General features: G+C 35.0%; 1 protein-coding gene across 1 annotated transcript; it reads left to right on the top strand.

The window, feature by feature from the left end:
* The first annotated feature begins 13,399 nt into the window (after positions 1–13,399).
* On the top strand, positions 13,400–14,214 carry LOC124361491 (chromobox protein homolog 3-like). Its single transcript, XM_046815544.1, has one exon. The coding sequence runs from the start codon at positions 13,461–13,463 to the stop codon at positions 14,058–14,060; it is 600 nt and encodes a 199-aa protein (XP_046671500.1). The 5' UTR covers positions 13,400–13,460; the 3' UTR covers positions 14,061–14,214.
* The last annotated feature ends 1,487 nt before the right edge of the window (positions 14,215–15,701 follow it).

Genomic DNA, 15,701 nt, shown 5'->3' with positions numbered 1-15,701 from the left:
TATTAAATAAGATTGAGAAAGACCATCTCCTTGCCTGACTCCTGAGTTTATCCCAAAAGGTACACAGTCCCGACCATTAATTCATTACTGAGCCTCTTGAATCTGTGACACTCATCTTAACTAAGTTTATTAATTTTCTCGGGATGCCAAATTTTTATCTAGTTGTGTCCACAAACTCCTTTCTGATTATGCTATCGTATGCTTTTTGAAAGTCAATAAATATGGCAAAAAATTCTTTATTATATTCCCAGTATTTAGCTAATATTTCTTTGAAAATGAAAATTGATTTGTGGTTGATCTGCCCTTTATGAACCCTGCCTGTTCTTCCCTGATTATTTCATTTGTATAATGTTCAAGTCGGTTTAAAACAATTTTGGATAAAACTTTAATATGGGATGCTGAGTAGTGAGATGCCTCTGTAGTTTACCACACTCTTCTTTTTCACCCTTCTTGTGTATATGTATTATTATTGCTTCTTGCCATTCAGCTGGCATTTCTTCTTTCTCCCAAATACGAAGTATTAGTTTCCATAGATTTTCCACTATTATTTCTCCTCCTTTCTTCAAGAATTCTGCTGTTATTTCATCCTTCCCAGGAGCTTTGTTGGTCTTTAGCGCTTTGACTGCATCCTTTACTTCTTCTATGGTTGGTGGTTCTATATTTGGTTGAACATGATAGTATTCACCAACTTGCTCTTCGTCGTCCCTAGTTTGGTCCTCTACATTTAGTAGCTCGCAAAAGTACTCTCTCCATCTTTCTATAACTTTTGTACTTTCTGTCACCAACTCTCCATTTCTGTTTTTTACCCCATATGGGTATGGGGTAAAACCTCTTTTGAAGAATCTTATTTTCCTGTAGAAGTCCTTTGCGTTATTTGCTGTATTATCTTCCTCAGCCTTGTCAAGCAATCTATGCAGATACAGTCTTTTTTTTTCCGCCTCAGCAACTTGTTTGCCTCCCTATTTGCTTCATTATAGCTTTCTCTATCCTCTACCCTGTTACTATTCATCCACGTTATTTTCCTTTTAACTCGGTCTTTCAGAGCTTGCTCGCATTCCTGATCAAACCATGGTTTTTTGTTTCTCTTCTTCCTACTACCACATACCTCTTCTGCTGTGTTCAGAACTACTTCCTTAAAATTAGACCATTTTGGCATCTACCGTTTCATTGTTCTCCATGTCTTCCAGGGCCTTAAATCTATTCTCCAGTTTCAGTTTGAATTCATCAGCAATATTCTTAAGCTCAAGTCTACCCACTTCTATTCTTCTTTCTTGCCTTACTTCCTTTCTTCTCTGGATTGCTATTCGCTGACACACTTTGACTAAAAACTAATGAGTGGTCAGTTTCCACATTCCGCTCCCCTGATGCTTCGAACATCAGTTTATACTACTTTTGTGCCTTTGGTCTGTGATCACGTGGTCAATTTGGTTTTTTGTTGTTTCCACCAGGTGATGTCCATGTATATTTGTGTAATATCTTTTCTTGGGAACATCGTGCCTAACTATTTTATATTCATATTGCAATTGCAAAACTTGCCAGTCTGGGGTTCCATTGTCGTTTGATTTCCTTGGTGCAGGCTCTCTTTTCCAATAGCAGGTCTCCAGACTTCTTCTCTTCCTACTTTGGCATTTGCGTCCCCTAAATAATCTTCATATCAAAACTTGGTAACCTACCCACCAGTTCGTCCAGAAGACCATAGAAGTTATCTTTTTCTTCCTCTTCTACTTCTTCAGTTGGCGCGTAAAAAGCTGACTAGAGATATGTTACTAAATTTTCCCCTTAACCTAATATTGCACAATCTATTATTAATTGCTTCATAATGTATCACAGCCTCCGAAATTCTCTTGTTTACAGCAACACCCACACCACCGTGGTATCTGTCATCTTCACAGCCACTATAATAAATTAAATAATCTTTGGTGTTAATTCTCCCTGCCAGGGGCCATCGGGTCTCCTGAAGTGCCACAACATCCATGTTATACTTGTGCAATTCTTCTGCTAGTATGTCACTCGCCCCTGATGCTGCCAGTGTTCTTACATTCCATGTACCAAATCGTAATTGTTTAAAGCAAAGCCGGTCTTTATCCGTTTATTCCGTCCAGTTTCTACTCTTTGTTGGTGATTCGTAACAATAATTTTTTATGAGGCGGGTCGTCAGCCCAACGCTCAACCCCCAACCTGGAGGACCAGGGTATCTCTCAGTCTGGCTCCTACCTCACGAAGACCTGTCCGGCAAGGGAGGCCCTACCAGTAGCTACGCTACCCGCCGGTATAGCTCTTGAGGTCGTTGGAGCACGCAAGCCCACCCGCCACATCAAGGCGAAGATACCTTCGGATGGGAATTATTAAATATAATAAATTATATTATTAATATAATAATAAATTAAATATAGAACATTAAATATAGAATAAATCCAAACAGCTAAAATTATAATCAACTGATGGATGGATTGGATTAGATTTTTGACTATCGATAATACAGTGTGACGATATTACAGTACTCAGGGTTGGAACTTCATTACTGGAATGCTAGATGGCGTTGAAGTAGCTAGATTTTATTGACAAAAGTTATTTTTATTTTTCGTAAAATTATTTCGTATTAATAAAAAGTATCCTATGCTACTTCCAATACCACGAAGAATATGTGTACAAAGTTTCATGATGATTGGTTAAGTAGTTTTCGTTTGAAAGCATAATAAACAAACTTACATTCGCATTTACAATATTAGTAGAGATCAATTAAAACAGTAGTTAATATGATTCTGTGGTGCACAACCGTAGGCCTATATGAAGTAAACGGGTAAATACCATTATTCCACATTATGTATACATATAAATCGTACACTAAGTTTCATAAATATAATGGAGAATCTGTATCTGCAAGATGCAAGATGTAACATTAAGTGTTAATTTTACTGGCTTCAGCAAAACACAACAATCCTCTTGGGCCGAATTGGTAAACGTTATCCAGCAGTAACGACCTTACTTGAACTATAATAATAATAATAATAATTTTATTTTCCATTCGTTAATTTACATGAATATAACATAATATGTCCTTTGAAATAACTGACCACAGTTACAAGTATGTGTGGCCAGTGAGAATTATTAAATATAAACAAATTTACAACATCCTTAAACTAATTATATAAATACACAGTACAAAAATGATAAATGAGTCCAGTCTCGATACATCCAAAGACACTCTCTGTGGCGCTTGGTTTACTTATAAAATAACTAATATATGTACAGATTATATTCTTATAATAGGTGGTACTGCAGTTCAACTTAACATTTCTCACATAGTATACGTACTTATATTTACAATTTTTAGAAGAAAAATAAAACAACAGACGAGAAAAAAAATTTAAATTAGTTTCGACATATGTACAGAATTTATACCAAGCAAACATTCATAAAGTCTACATCTTGTTTTAAAAATAACCACTCTTTTAATTTTCTGGAAAATATTTTTAAGTTTATACAACTTTTTACCTCATGTGGTAATTGATTAAAGTACTTAGGCCCTATATATTGGAAAGAATGTTTAAAAATACTTTTTGTAACTTTTGGAAGTTTGAATATTCTATTTGATCCACTTCTTGTATTGTGCATTAAATTTGTTGTTCCAGTGTTTCCACTTTTAAGATAAAATATTCTTAAGACTTTGTAAATAAATAGATGTTAAGAACTCAGTAAAGAAAAGCAAGTAGTTTTCAAAGCCAACGAAACTGACTTGCTGCCCTCAATGACAATGAGCAGAATCCGAGCCAAGACATTAGTAAACACATCTTGTTTTATATAGTATCTGATTAAGAACAGTTTTCATATTTTCAGATCACAAATCATATTGCATATTGAGAACGTTGAGTCAAGCATTATGTCTGTCCGGTGGGAGGACAGTTTGGCAACGCAGCATAATTCTGATTGGACGAGGCAGAGTGGTGGGTCTTCTTTTCTGCACTCAGTATAGTTTTTCTTGAAATCGATCATTTAAAAAATCGAGGTATTTTTTCTAAAAATTACATCGAGCCACGATAGTTTTGGCGGAGGTCGAAATTGGAGTGTACCAACAAGGTTAAAAATATGAAACGATATTTTTTTCTCAGATAGTATTTTTTTTTTTTCTAGTTTGATACACTTATAAAACAACAATCAGACGCTTAATTAATATTTATGTCACCAACTACAGATGCACTGAAGACACTGAAAGTCGCCACTGTACACTTTTTTGGCGTCAGTTGATATTAGTTTTGCCAAATTGGCATCTTAGGATTTAAATGCTTTTAAAAATTATATAGATATTGACGAAGAATTGTAGTTCTATTGCGATCCACAGCTTTACACAGCCAAGAGTTTATGTACGTGTTCGACCAGAAAGGAACTGCGTATGTTTTGAATACTTTCAAGCACGATATGATGAATCCAAGTTTAAGTTAATTGTATGTTTATTAGTCGTTTTATTGTAAAGCGTCTGTTTGACACCGCCTTCAGGTCGGGAAGCAAGGGCTGTCATAACTAATATCTTTCGCACAATGCCCAAGATCATGTTTACTTGTAGGATACAAGACGTGTGAATAAAGTAAGAACTGGTAATTTATACAATTCGATGTGTAGACATTATAGTTTAGTGGGAAACAGCTACCTATTTTTATTTTGAGAATCCTTAAACTTAGATTTATTTTTAACTGACTGTCTGGATACTTATAATGATTATAGCTTCTAGGAATAAACGATACAATTAAAATATAAATAAACAAAGTTTTCATTGTAATGGCAGCAATTGAATGTTTTATTTGGTAGCTGTAAATTTTCCTCCTAATAGAAAATTATTATTGTGTAAAATTACTTTTAATAAAATCTTTTCTCTGCAGTCACTGGATATAAACTAAATGTGCTTATTTAGTTCTAGTTTTATCATATCATTATAAACCACACTACCCTAAACGGTTTTATTTTATTATCTTTTTCTAGTTTTGATTGTATTACAAACCATATACTTAATTTGAAATAACACATTCAGTGCCTATCTAACATTACAACAAACTTTGAAAGGCCATCGTTATTTAAGATTTTTGTAATAATTTTTCTTATGTGAATGTTGAGTTTAACTCGAGTTCACCTTCCTATTGGTGGAGCACCAGGAATCTGCCGCTTTTATAGACTACTGTAGACTTCTGGAATTGCTTAGAGATTGTATCTAACACATCATAGTGCACTCAATTGTGGACCCTATGGGATAATGAGAATACCTCTTCACCTAGATTAAATTATATACTTTTAGTCTAGGTGACTCTGATGGCGAAATGATGTAGCCTAAAGAGTGCATTTTGAGCTTCTTCGTCGCCTACTTTTTTAAAAATCTCTACGGACGAACATGATTCCAGATTCCAGGGGCCAAGTCTGTGACAGCGTCAGATTCCAGACGCTGCACTAAGAGGAAACAGCTACGTTATGTGTGAAAGTTTTCTTATATTACGCTGCTCTTGCCTCATCAAGAACTCTTAAAATGATACGCTAATTAACCTATTTTTTCAATTATGTTTTTCACTGACTGGATTGTACTATTGAGGAAGTGAATATAACCAAGTTATTTTATTTTCCCAAGTTTTATTTTCTAAAGCTAAACTGCTCAAATTATCCTAAGCATTTCGCCTCTGTATACCCTCTATAAAACGTTGAAACATACTGGAGTTCTGATCCGGTCTATGATATTTTTATAAACAGTTTATAATTATTTATGCAGTATATAATCTTTTACCATTCATTTCTGTCCAAAGCAAGTCCTCGGCAGCTTCAGAATGAGAGCGGGATGAAGAGGCTGCAGGCGGTATGTAGGTCCAGAGCCTGCCACGTGCTGGACAGGTCCACGTGCCCGTCCGCCTCCATACAACTGTCCACGTGTCACGTGTAGACAAGCCACCATGGCAAACATTTCCTGCAGTTTCTATATTAAGGACTATGGAGGGTGACGATCGGACTTCAATTTGTGCGGCTACTTCCGTGAACTGTAGGTTTAAAATTGAGAAAGGATGTCGAGAGCGCTTATTGAGATGCGGCTACTATCTCCTCAGCTAATACAATCCCAAATTGTCTCAGGTCTAAAAAGTTCCCATAATAAGGAATATGGAAGGTGACGATCGGACTTCAATTCGTGCGGCTACTTAAATGAACTGCAGGTTTAAAATTGAGAAAGGATGTCGAGAGCGCTTATTGAGATGCGGCCACTATCTCCTCAGCTAATACAATCCCAAATTGTCTCAGGTCTAAAAAGTTCCCATAATAAGGAATATGGAAGGTGACGATCGGACTTCAATTCGTGCGGCTACTTAAATGAACTGCAGGTTTAAAATTGAGAAAGGATGTCGAGAGCGCTTATTGAGATGCGGCCACTATCTCCTCAGTTAATACAATCCCAAATTGTCTCAGGTCTAAAAAGTTTCCATAATAAGGAATATGGAAGGTGACGATCGTACTTCAATTCGTGCGGCTACTTAAGTGAACTGCAGGTTTAAAATTGAGAAGCAACGTCAAAAGCGCTTATTGAGATGCGGTCACCATCTCTTCAGCTAATACTCTCAAAGTATCTCAGGTCTCAAAGTTTCTATAATAAGGACTATGGAGGGTGACGATAGGATTTCAGTTCGTGCAGGCACTTCCGTAAACTGCAGATTTACAATTGAAAAAGGACATCAAGAGCGCTAACAATAATGGCAAAATGAAGTGGTATGCAGTGACGACCTCGAGGATAGGCCGCCAAACTCTTGTTAACTCATCAATAAACTGTTTTATAAGTGATCTAGTAAAACATGTTTTCGATCACTTTATAGGGAGTATAGACCTTTAATTAAGAAAATTTAGGCAAATGCGTAACCAGGCTCAAGTAAAAACGGCTGAAAAATAAAAATGTTTGCAGTATGTATGTGAGTAACACTTTGATTGTATTAGTAGTGTAACTAATACAATCATTATACCTTCAGCAAGTGGCACCATTATAATTATTTATGTCATTTATATAGATTGTTTTATAATTTTCCTGTCTCTACATTTATAGATAGGTCATTTATTAATTAGACGGTTAAACTATTTATTCTAACTTGACTGATTCCAATTCTTTCTTTACCTTCAGAGAAAATGATAATTTTTATTATTCTATTATGTCATCGAGAAAAGAATGCAACATTTTAAAGCAAACAGTCAAGGTTGCTTAAAGCACCCTTGTGTCAAGCGTTGAAGTTTATTCAATCCACCTTAACTTTTACATTTAACGATGTTTTGATTGCTTTAAGTGTTTAAAACGTATTAGTATAACATTATATAAATATATCTTGATTCAGAATGTAATTAAAGAAGTGTGCTCAGCTTAACACAAGAAAGAAGACTCAGAGAGATTAGCCTTGTAAAACTACATGTTTAGTTATAACAGAGCCGAGAACGGAGACATCAAGTGCAGAGCGAAAGAAGAGAGGAACTAATTGAGGGGCTGGAGGGGTAAGGCCGGTTAAGGGGACTGCCGTTGGTAGGGGAAGCGCAATTTTAAAACGCCAAATTTTTTATATCATTATCCCAAAGGAAGTAACACATTTTTAATTCCAAATTTATATCAAATTATTATATTTCGGTAACATTTTAAACATAGTCGAAAAATTGACTCAAAATGAAAAATATGTCAATCACTCCGATCATATTTCACATATTTTCTGTAAAAATTTGAAATCTTTATCGTCAGACGTTTTATATTAGGCCTGATTATAAAAAGACTAACAATGACTAGGTACTTCAAATGTCTATAATTTCTCGTGACCCAAAATTTCTTCTGTTCTTTTTCTGTTATCAGGAAGAGTATCTTGAAAGATTTTGATTATTATATTTAACAAATTCTACTCAATTCAAAATCGATTGCCAGCACCACCTCAAAGAATCTAAGGTTATGAATTTTTCTGGACGAGCTTAAAGTAGCTTCCAATTTATAAAGCAGGTGTAGACTCAGTTGTCTCATCTGATCCCAATCTCTGTAATAAATATAATAGCTAAGGCGTTTGAGACAGTGGTAAAAATAAGCTTCTACATCTTGAGCATCGGGATTGTGGTATTTTTATAGCGTCTTTTTTTGACGGTTAATCAATATGGATTCTTGAGGGAAAGGGAACAGACCTAACAATAGAAAAACATATAAGTTGCATTAACAAGTCTATTAAAAACGAAAGTATACTCTGTCTGTTTATTTAGACTTTCAGGAAGCGTTCGACGTTTTGTATATTCATATTTTAATGGGTAACTTTAGATCATATGATATAGATGGTAGGTTACTCATGTGGTTAGAATCCTTTTATTGCAATAGAAGACAGGCTGTCAAGGTGAACAATGTATTGAGTGACATTATGCAAATACAATACGGCACTCTTCAAGTGTGTGTGTTGGGTCCTGTGATATTCCAAATTTACATAAATATAATATGCTGAGTTTGAATTTAACCTCAACAATGTTTGCGTATGCTGGTGATACAGCTAAGGTGTTCAGCTTATAACAGAGATTCACTAAAGCTCAAAGCACTAAAAGATATTGTCAAATTTCAAATTGGCTGATCCAAAATAAATTGCTTGTTAACTCATCAAAATCAAGATGCATTATGTTTTTTATTGCAACGTTTCCAGAGATAACCTTAAAAACAACTTTGGCCTCACTTGAACCAATGTTTATATTCCTGCAAATGTGAAAATGTTGAAATTGTTGCATCCGTAGAATATCTAAAGATTTAAGTTGACCAACATGTAAATTAACATGGAAAAAACTTGGTAAAATTAACTACGCCCTGCACTACAAACTTTTGACAGTGATTGCAAAAAAAATTTATTTTTAATGGTTTGAGAGCACCTTGCGATACGGATTGATTCACTTTGGAGGAAGCACTCATCCAACAATACTTCAACGTGTTGCAATGTGTCAGAGACATGCGTTGCGAACAATTTATGGGATGAGGTACATGGAAAGAATGAGTTAGTTATTCACTGGACATAATATTATGACATTTCAATATCACCACACACACATATATATATATATATATATTATATATATATATATATATATATATATATATATATGCGATACAATCATGCATGTCTATAAGTACCTATATCGAGTTCAATTTAGGGGATGAGTAGGTTGACACGTAATGCACAGTATATATGCAAGTCCCAATTCTGTTATCAAGGACCTAGAATGTTTAATCTATCCCCACAAAATTACGGAAATAGTATAAATTTCTAAACAAACCCTAAAGTAAAGATGAGATTACGATATTTTATAGCCAACCAAAATGTGTAATATAATGTCCTAAGTTTTTTTTTTTTTTTTTTTTTTTTTTTTTTTTTTTTTTTTTTTTTTTTGCTCTTCTTTTTACTTTATTATGAAGAGGTGAATTAATTATATTGCTATTGATTTGCAAAGGTTGTATAGTGCATGGTCGTAATTGTTAATTTATTTATAAAATTATTGTTAATTTTGGGTAATTAAAAATAACGACTAGTGATACCGTTATTATTGATTTACATTGTTTGTTTGTTATACTTTATTGTAATATTCTTTGTTGACCTTATGATTGTATTGTTTAACTTCTTATTATTTACAAAGTAGCTTTTTAATATTGTATTTTCTTAGTTTGCTTAGTTGTTATTTAACAGAATTTAAATGTTGGTTCCTGTTGAACTTTGAATGCACAATATGCCAGTTAAAAGAGTGCCAGTAATTGACTGACTGAATAAACTTAAGTAATTATTACTCCTTATTAAACTGTTCCCAAGCGCAACCTGAGAGTTGCATGGGACACACAAAGAATTGTAATTGTTCCAAATATTCTGAATAAAACGATTTGAACTTGAACTTTTTGAAATCATTTGGACATGTTTAACCCATATATACCCGAGACCTAGATGACTTTACAGAAGGTCGGCTACTTGCTGAAGTTCCCTGCTGCCCCAGTATTGGTACTATGGAAACATATGAGTTCATGTACGAATATCCAATCCGGCATTCTTCGTCGGATCACGACGAGCTGTCCGTTATGTTCGAAGCTAACTGTGTTGGCAACCAGGCTGACTCGGCTAGATCGCAACCTTGTGCGTGACCCAGCATGGCTCATTTCTGGCTGGTTTATACCTTCCAGTTGAACCCACCACTGGACACAGCAAAAACCGATGTGTCACTTAAATCTGGGCAAATATATGGATGTCGTCCAGGAGCGGTACATCACTAACCGCAAGTGTTGAGATTCTGGGGTTCATGGGCAATTTGATAGGTCTAGTCTACTGTGGGAGATGACTGTTGGAGTTGGTGGGGTTTGTTCCCTAACCTCAGAGTTTCTTGCTAGCCTCAACAAGGTTGTGCCTACTTTGGCTGGAGAGGCTGGTACAGAGCTGGCCTCCCATTCTTCCGGGGAGACATGACTTGGAGATGTAGTGCCTTAATTCTTCCTTCTTCACTCGGTAGGAGGCGGCCCCTACTCCCTAACCTTACCCATCATGAATATCCTGTCACTCCGGAAGCAGCGCAAAGATTCTTAAAGGACTAAGTGCAATTTATAAGCTTCTTGTCCTAAGAGAACAAGAACAACGACAAAAAATGTGCGTGAATAGACAAACTGAAGCTGATCAACATTGTGAATGAAGCATCGGTATTGAAATCCCCTGAAGCGTAAGTCTCGATATTCAGCAACACTTTTTTGTGGTTGCCGGTTCAACGAGCAGTAAAAACAATCTCAGCAGTTTCAATTGCCAGTTGTAATCACCGTTATCTGTGCGGCAGCCATGTACCAGCTCTCTGACACACGTCTCCTCTACTCGTGGAAGTGGCGGGTGTGGGGGCGGTGAGGTGTGCTGTCGTGTCCAGGCGCGTGCCGCAGAAGTACCGGAGGGGGAGGGGGGCAGTGCCAATTGAGATTTCACACCAGGGTCTGTCAGCGCCAGGGACCGGTGGGTGAAGGGACACCACCCATTACCAGTCGTTTGCAAATATCGTATAATTAGCCTTAGGGGATTGGAAGGGTGACCTATTTCATCGATATCAATACTGTTCATAACAAAGGTAATCTATTTCTGTGTTTTAAACTTGTTAAATTTATAATTTTATGAAATATGTTTTCCCTAAAATTGTAAGGACTGTAAAAGTGAGCAATAATGTGAAACGATATATTGTAAAATCAAATAATATATAAATTGTGAATGGATAAAAATTAAAAATATTAAAAGTAAAGACCCAGGAGTATATAATGAATGTTTTTCAAATCTCAAAGTAATTTTCCTCTAAGATAAATTCCCTGAAGACAGAACAAATGTTTTTAAATGTTTTAATATTTTTCAAGGATTCATAAGCATTAAACTCAGTACTCGGGCAATTTTTTAATCATGCTGTGGGATAAACGACTGAAGAAAAGATTGTGACTTTTGTACATTATGTATACGAATTATGACTTTTTTATTATTTGCGACTTAATCAAATCAAATGTTTAACTATATGGGAACTTTAAAAAATGCATGTTTTAACAAAATATTATTAGGACAGTTTATTTATTTTTTTTTTTTTTATAAAATCGCCATTGCCTTTGGTTATCAATAAATAGTTTACATATTGTAAAAGTTTCATATCTTTAATTTCACTCGTTTTTCTGTGGTCCTGATTATAGAATACCCCCAAATACAATTTTTAATACCTAAAATACTTTGTGGAATGACGTTCCTTTATATTGACACCCCCCCCCCCCGTCCGAAGAAGGTAACGTAGGTAACAGTTTCTATTTATACATTATAAAATTCCAAAATTTTGTACTTTTCAAATCTATTTATATCCGTGGATGTAACTGTCCGCTAATATTTTGTTATTGGATTTCAAACGGAAGGAGCTTTTTTGCTGTAAATTCCATTTTGCTTAGTTTTAAAACAGCAAAGTTTAATAATATCTACTAACAGGAATCCATGTATGCAATAGTACAAATACTGAAGTGCTTAATTTGCATAAAAAATACAGTCTTACTTTTTAATCCAGTAAATGCTCTCTGTAAATACATGAGGTAGTTATACAAATTTGTTCTACCAATAGTATTCAATCCGACCCTACCAAACGAAAGTGAATTGCCAAATGATTCATCATAGTGATGTAAACTATCATTAATTTCCACATCTCTACTGCTTGTTTCGTGTTTATCCATTCTAATGGATTCAATTACTTTCTATTACTAGTTTTGGCTGATTCTCGTAATATAAATTTCAAATTATATATGAATTGTATGATTAGTATTCATTATTAACGTTCTTTAGTTTTATAGTTGTTTTTTGGACTACTGTGAGCACAAACCAACCGTATAGTAATATTTATTCATCTTTTATTTAGGCCCGATGAGTTGAAAACTGTGTTCAAATTAGAAATGAGACTTCCTTTTCCTTTATATTAACACAATTTATACTTAAATAGTTATTAAACTTCATCCAAAAACTGTTTTAAACGATTAGAGCAAAAAAGTTCTACTATAAAATAAAGTCAGCAAAATAAATAAAAGTTTTGAAATTGGCGCCTAGGAGTAATTCCGGAACGAGGTGTGACCTAGATATTACAGCACGAGAGTGCCATGTATTCGAATTTTGGCATCGACTTTTAACATGGACTTTCAACTCTTATTCTTTACTCTTTGTTCTTACATCAATTGTTTAAGACGGTATTATTTTTCTTTATGTCGTAATATTTTTATTCGTCACTCTATGCATATTGTGTTTCTTGCTCTAATTTAATTTAAATTAGATATAGTCCTGGCTCCGCGCGTTTACTGAACAGTTATCTAATCTCGATGTAATAGTCATACCGTCGAACAAGCAATCTTTCCCGTTTATGTTGTTGGCACTAATTAATAACTCCTATACAATATTATTGTAACTTCCAATCCCAATACGTATTCCCACGTGAAACATGAATTTCTTGAACATTAAATGTAGGTTAAAAACAACGCTTATCAAATAAAATTATGTTCTGGCAAAAATGTTTCGTACGATATCTACAAAAGATCTGAAAACAATATAATCAATAAAGTGTTTGATCAGCTTTTATTATATATGGTCGTGTTTGGACACTGTGTAAAAGTTTGTCTTGTAAGTTGTAGAATTAACTATTGCTAAATGTTTTGGATAAATCAAGATGACTTTATTTATAGTACCGGTATACTTAGTGTTTTATCGTATTTAACATTCCTTAAAATTATACGTGTATAGTATTGATCTGCCTATTACTTTAGTGTATAAAATATTGGTTATATAAATATTGATATTGTGAAACACATGCTAGTTCACATAACTGAATCGTAATCTCAATCAAGCAATGCTCCCAATTGGGTTTTTCAGCACAGCTGATACTTTTTTGTACAGTATTTATTGTTCTCCAGTGTTTTCTTATTGCAAGTTGTTTATTGTGATTGTGCAATGTTTAGTTCTGAATTTTACTATGGATCTAGACGAAATTTGCGAAATGATCATGTCACTTCCACACAATACTATAGAATAGTCTACATTCCGGCAGATACAGTGCCACCATCTCCGAGCAGCGAAGTATACCACGTAGAAAAGGTACTAGACAAAAGGACTGTCAGGGGAAAAACAGAATACTTCTTAAAGTGGAAAGGGTATAGTGACATCGACAATTCGTGGGAGCCCGAACACAATTTGAACTGTCCCGATTTGATTAAGGATTTTGAGGACGAACGTAAGAAGAAGAAGAAGACTGTCGTTCGTAAGTATAACATTTCCAACCCAGTGGCAAAACAGAAGAGAGTGTCCGTGGGTAGTAAAACTCCTGATGAAGTTAAACAAGGGTTCGAAAGAGGTTTGGAGCCGGAGATGATCGTCGCCGCCACATACAGCGGGGAGGAGATGATGTTCCTGATGAAGTGGAAGAGGTCGCGCAGGGCAGATCTGGTGACCGCCGAGGAAGCCAAACTCATCTGTCCCCATCTTGTGATCAAGTTCTACGAAGACAGACAGATTTGGCACACTTCCGCCATAGACGAGTGTAGTGAGCAATGAACCTCGTAGAGTTGTTGTCTTCTACACCCTTAAAGTAGACATTTTATGATTTTAGTTTCAGTCAACAGAATTTTGTGACAGTTAATTTAGTCATCATATGTTGCATTGTACTGAATAACACTATCAATAAATAGGCATACAATTAAACAAATCACTATACTTGTTTTTCTTATAATGTTTAAATTTCTTTCTTAAAACCTTTGGACGTTGTTTATAGGTTATGCAGACTTTACTGGATATAGGAAACGCGTCGTAGACCCTACTGTATGTGTCGTAGACTTATTATTCACGACCTATGAGTGCATTAAATTTATTGTTTAATGTATCGATCGGGATATTAGACAGTAGTGTTTCGATTGAGCACACTTCAGCTAGCTATTTATCAGCAAAGCGGAAAAATTAGTCATTATAGATATATTTTAGAAAGGTACCAAATATGATAACAAATGTTTGCCATTTAGGTACTATCCTGAGGTCTCTCCGTCCCTACCTATCATTTATTTTTAAACTATATATGTAGGTAAATACATATGTACGTATACAAATAAAAAAGTTAAAGTTATCATTTACGAGCGCTCACGTGATCTGAGCTTGAATTTTGGTACTATAACAAGGGATGTTTTCTTTTTTCGCCAGAAGTGCGGGTAAGGCGCCACCTTAGCCCACAATGAAGGCCAGTGGCATTTCCGATTTCGGTCGTTATTTTCCCGACCTCAGATCACGTCACAGATCGTCCAAATGTTCTAACCAGATCACGTGTGACACACCCCGCACTCGAAAATATCTATCGAGAAATTACCAAAATTCAAGCTCAGATCACGTGAGCGCTCGTAAAGGTTATCTTTAATTATGTACTACTAATAATATATTTACAAAACCTACTTATATCGCGTAATAGTAAGTAGTATATAAGGACAGAGTAGTCTCCAGATAATACCAAAGTACCAAATATTGTTCTTAGTTACTAAATATTAAAATTGAATTTATAAAAATGAGTACATAATTAGAGGAGTCAGAATACTTACGACTCCGAGTAAAAATAATAACTAAAAATAAGTGGCGAGAGTGGAATCCGTCCTCTTTCTTCTTCAGATGTCACCAACCCAAAGACATATAAGGTTAGGAAAGGCAAACCTTTGTTTAATTGTTTTATAACGCTGTCAAAAAATGACCATAGGGCAAGGCCATTGGCATTACATTGACTATGTTAGTCTATACAGTTTTTATTAGCTGTGTTATTAGCAGCTTGCTCTCCAAGACCATAAGTTTGCATAGATATACCCTACATTCAGTTACTTCTTTGTATATGCCCTCTTTAATAACCAGGAAAATGCAATAGGTACTCAACGAAGAAATCGTGTTAAAATTCCATTGGACTTGGTCGAGTTCTTTTCAGTTCTTTTTCGTTAAAACATAGATTAATTTTGGCTCTTTGCATAGCTTCGCCAGAGAATCATTCCGGAAGTTGCCAAAGAAATGAAGATGGATGAAGTCACAAAATGCTACTTTATGAAGATGGGCATTCGGGAGTCGTTTGGTCTGCAAATAGTATGTTTCAATACTATTTCATCCTATCTTGTCGCTTGATTCTTATTTTAAATGTCCAAGCGATTTATCGGCTTAGGTTTAGTATTATTTTTA

This window comes from Homalodisca vitripennis, chromosome 4, assembly GCF_021130785.1.
Source record: "Homalodisca vitripennis isolate AUS2020 chromosome 4, UT_GWSS_2.1, whole genome shotgun sequence".
Taxonomy (NCBI): Eukaryota; Metazoa; Arthropoda; class Insecta; order Hemiptera; family Cicadellidae; genus Homalodisca; species Homalodisca vitripennis.
Note: the sequence above shows the minus strand (reverse complement) of the source record. Positions and strands in the feature narration are given on the sequence as shown.

Bases quoted from the DNA above. Each gene is read 5' to 3' on its own strand.
- LOC124361491 (XM_046815544.1), top strand. From the start codon at position 13,461: ATGTTTAGTTCTGAATTTTACTATGGATCTAGACGAAATTTGCGAAAT.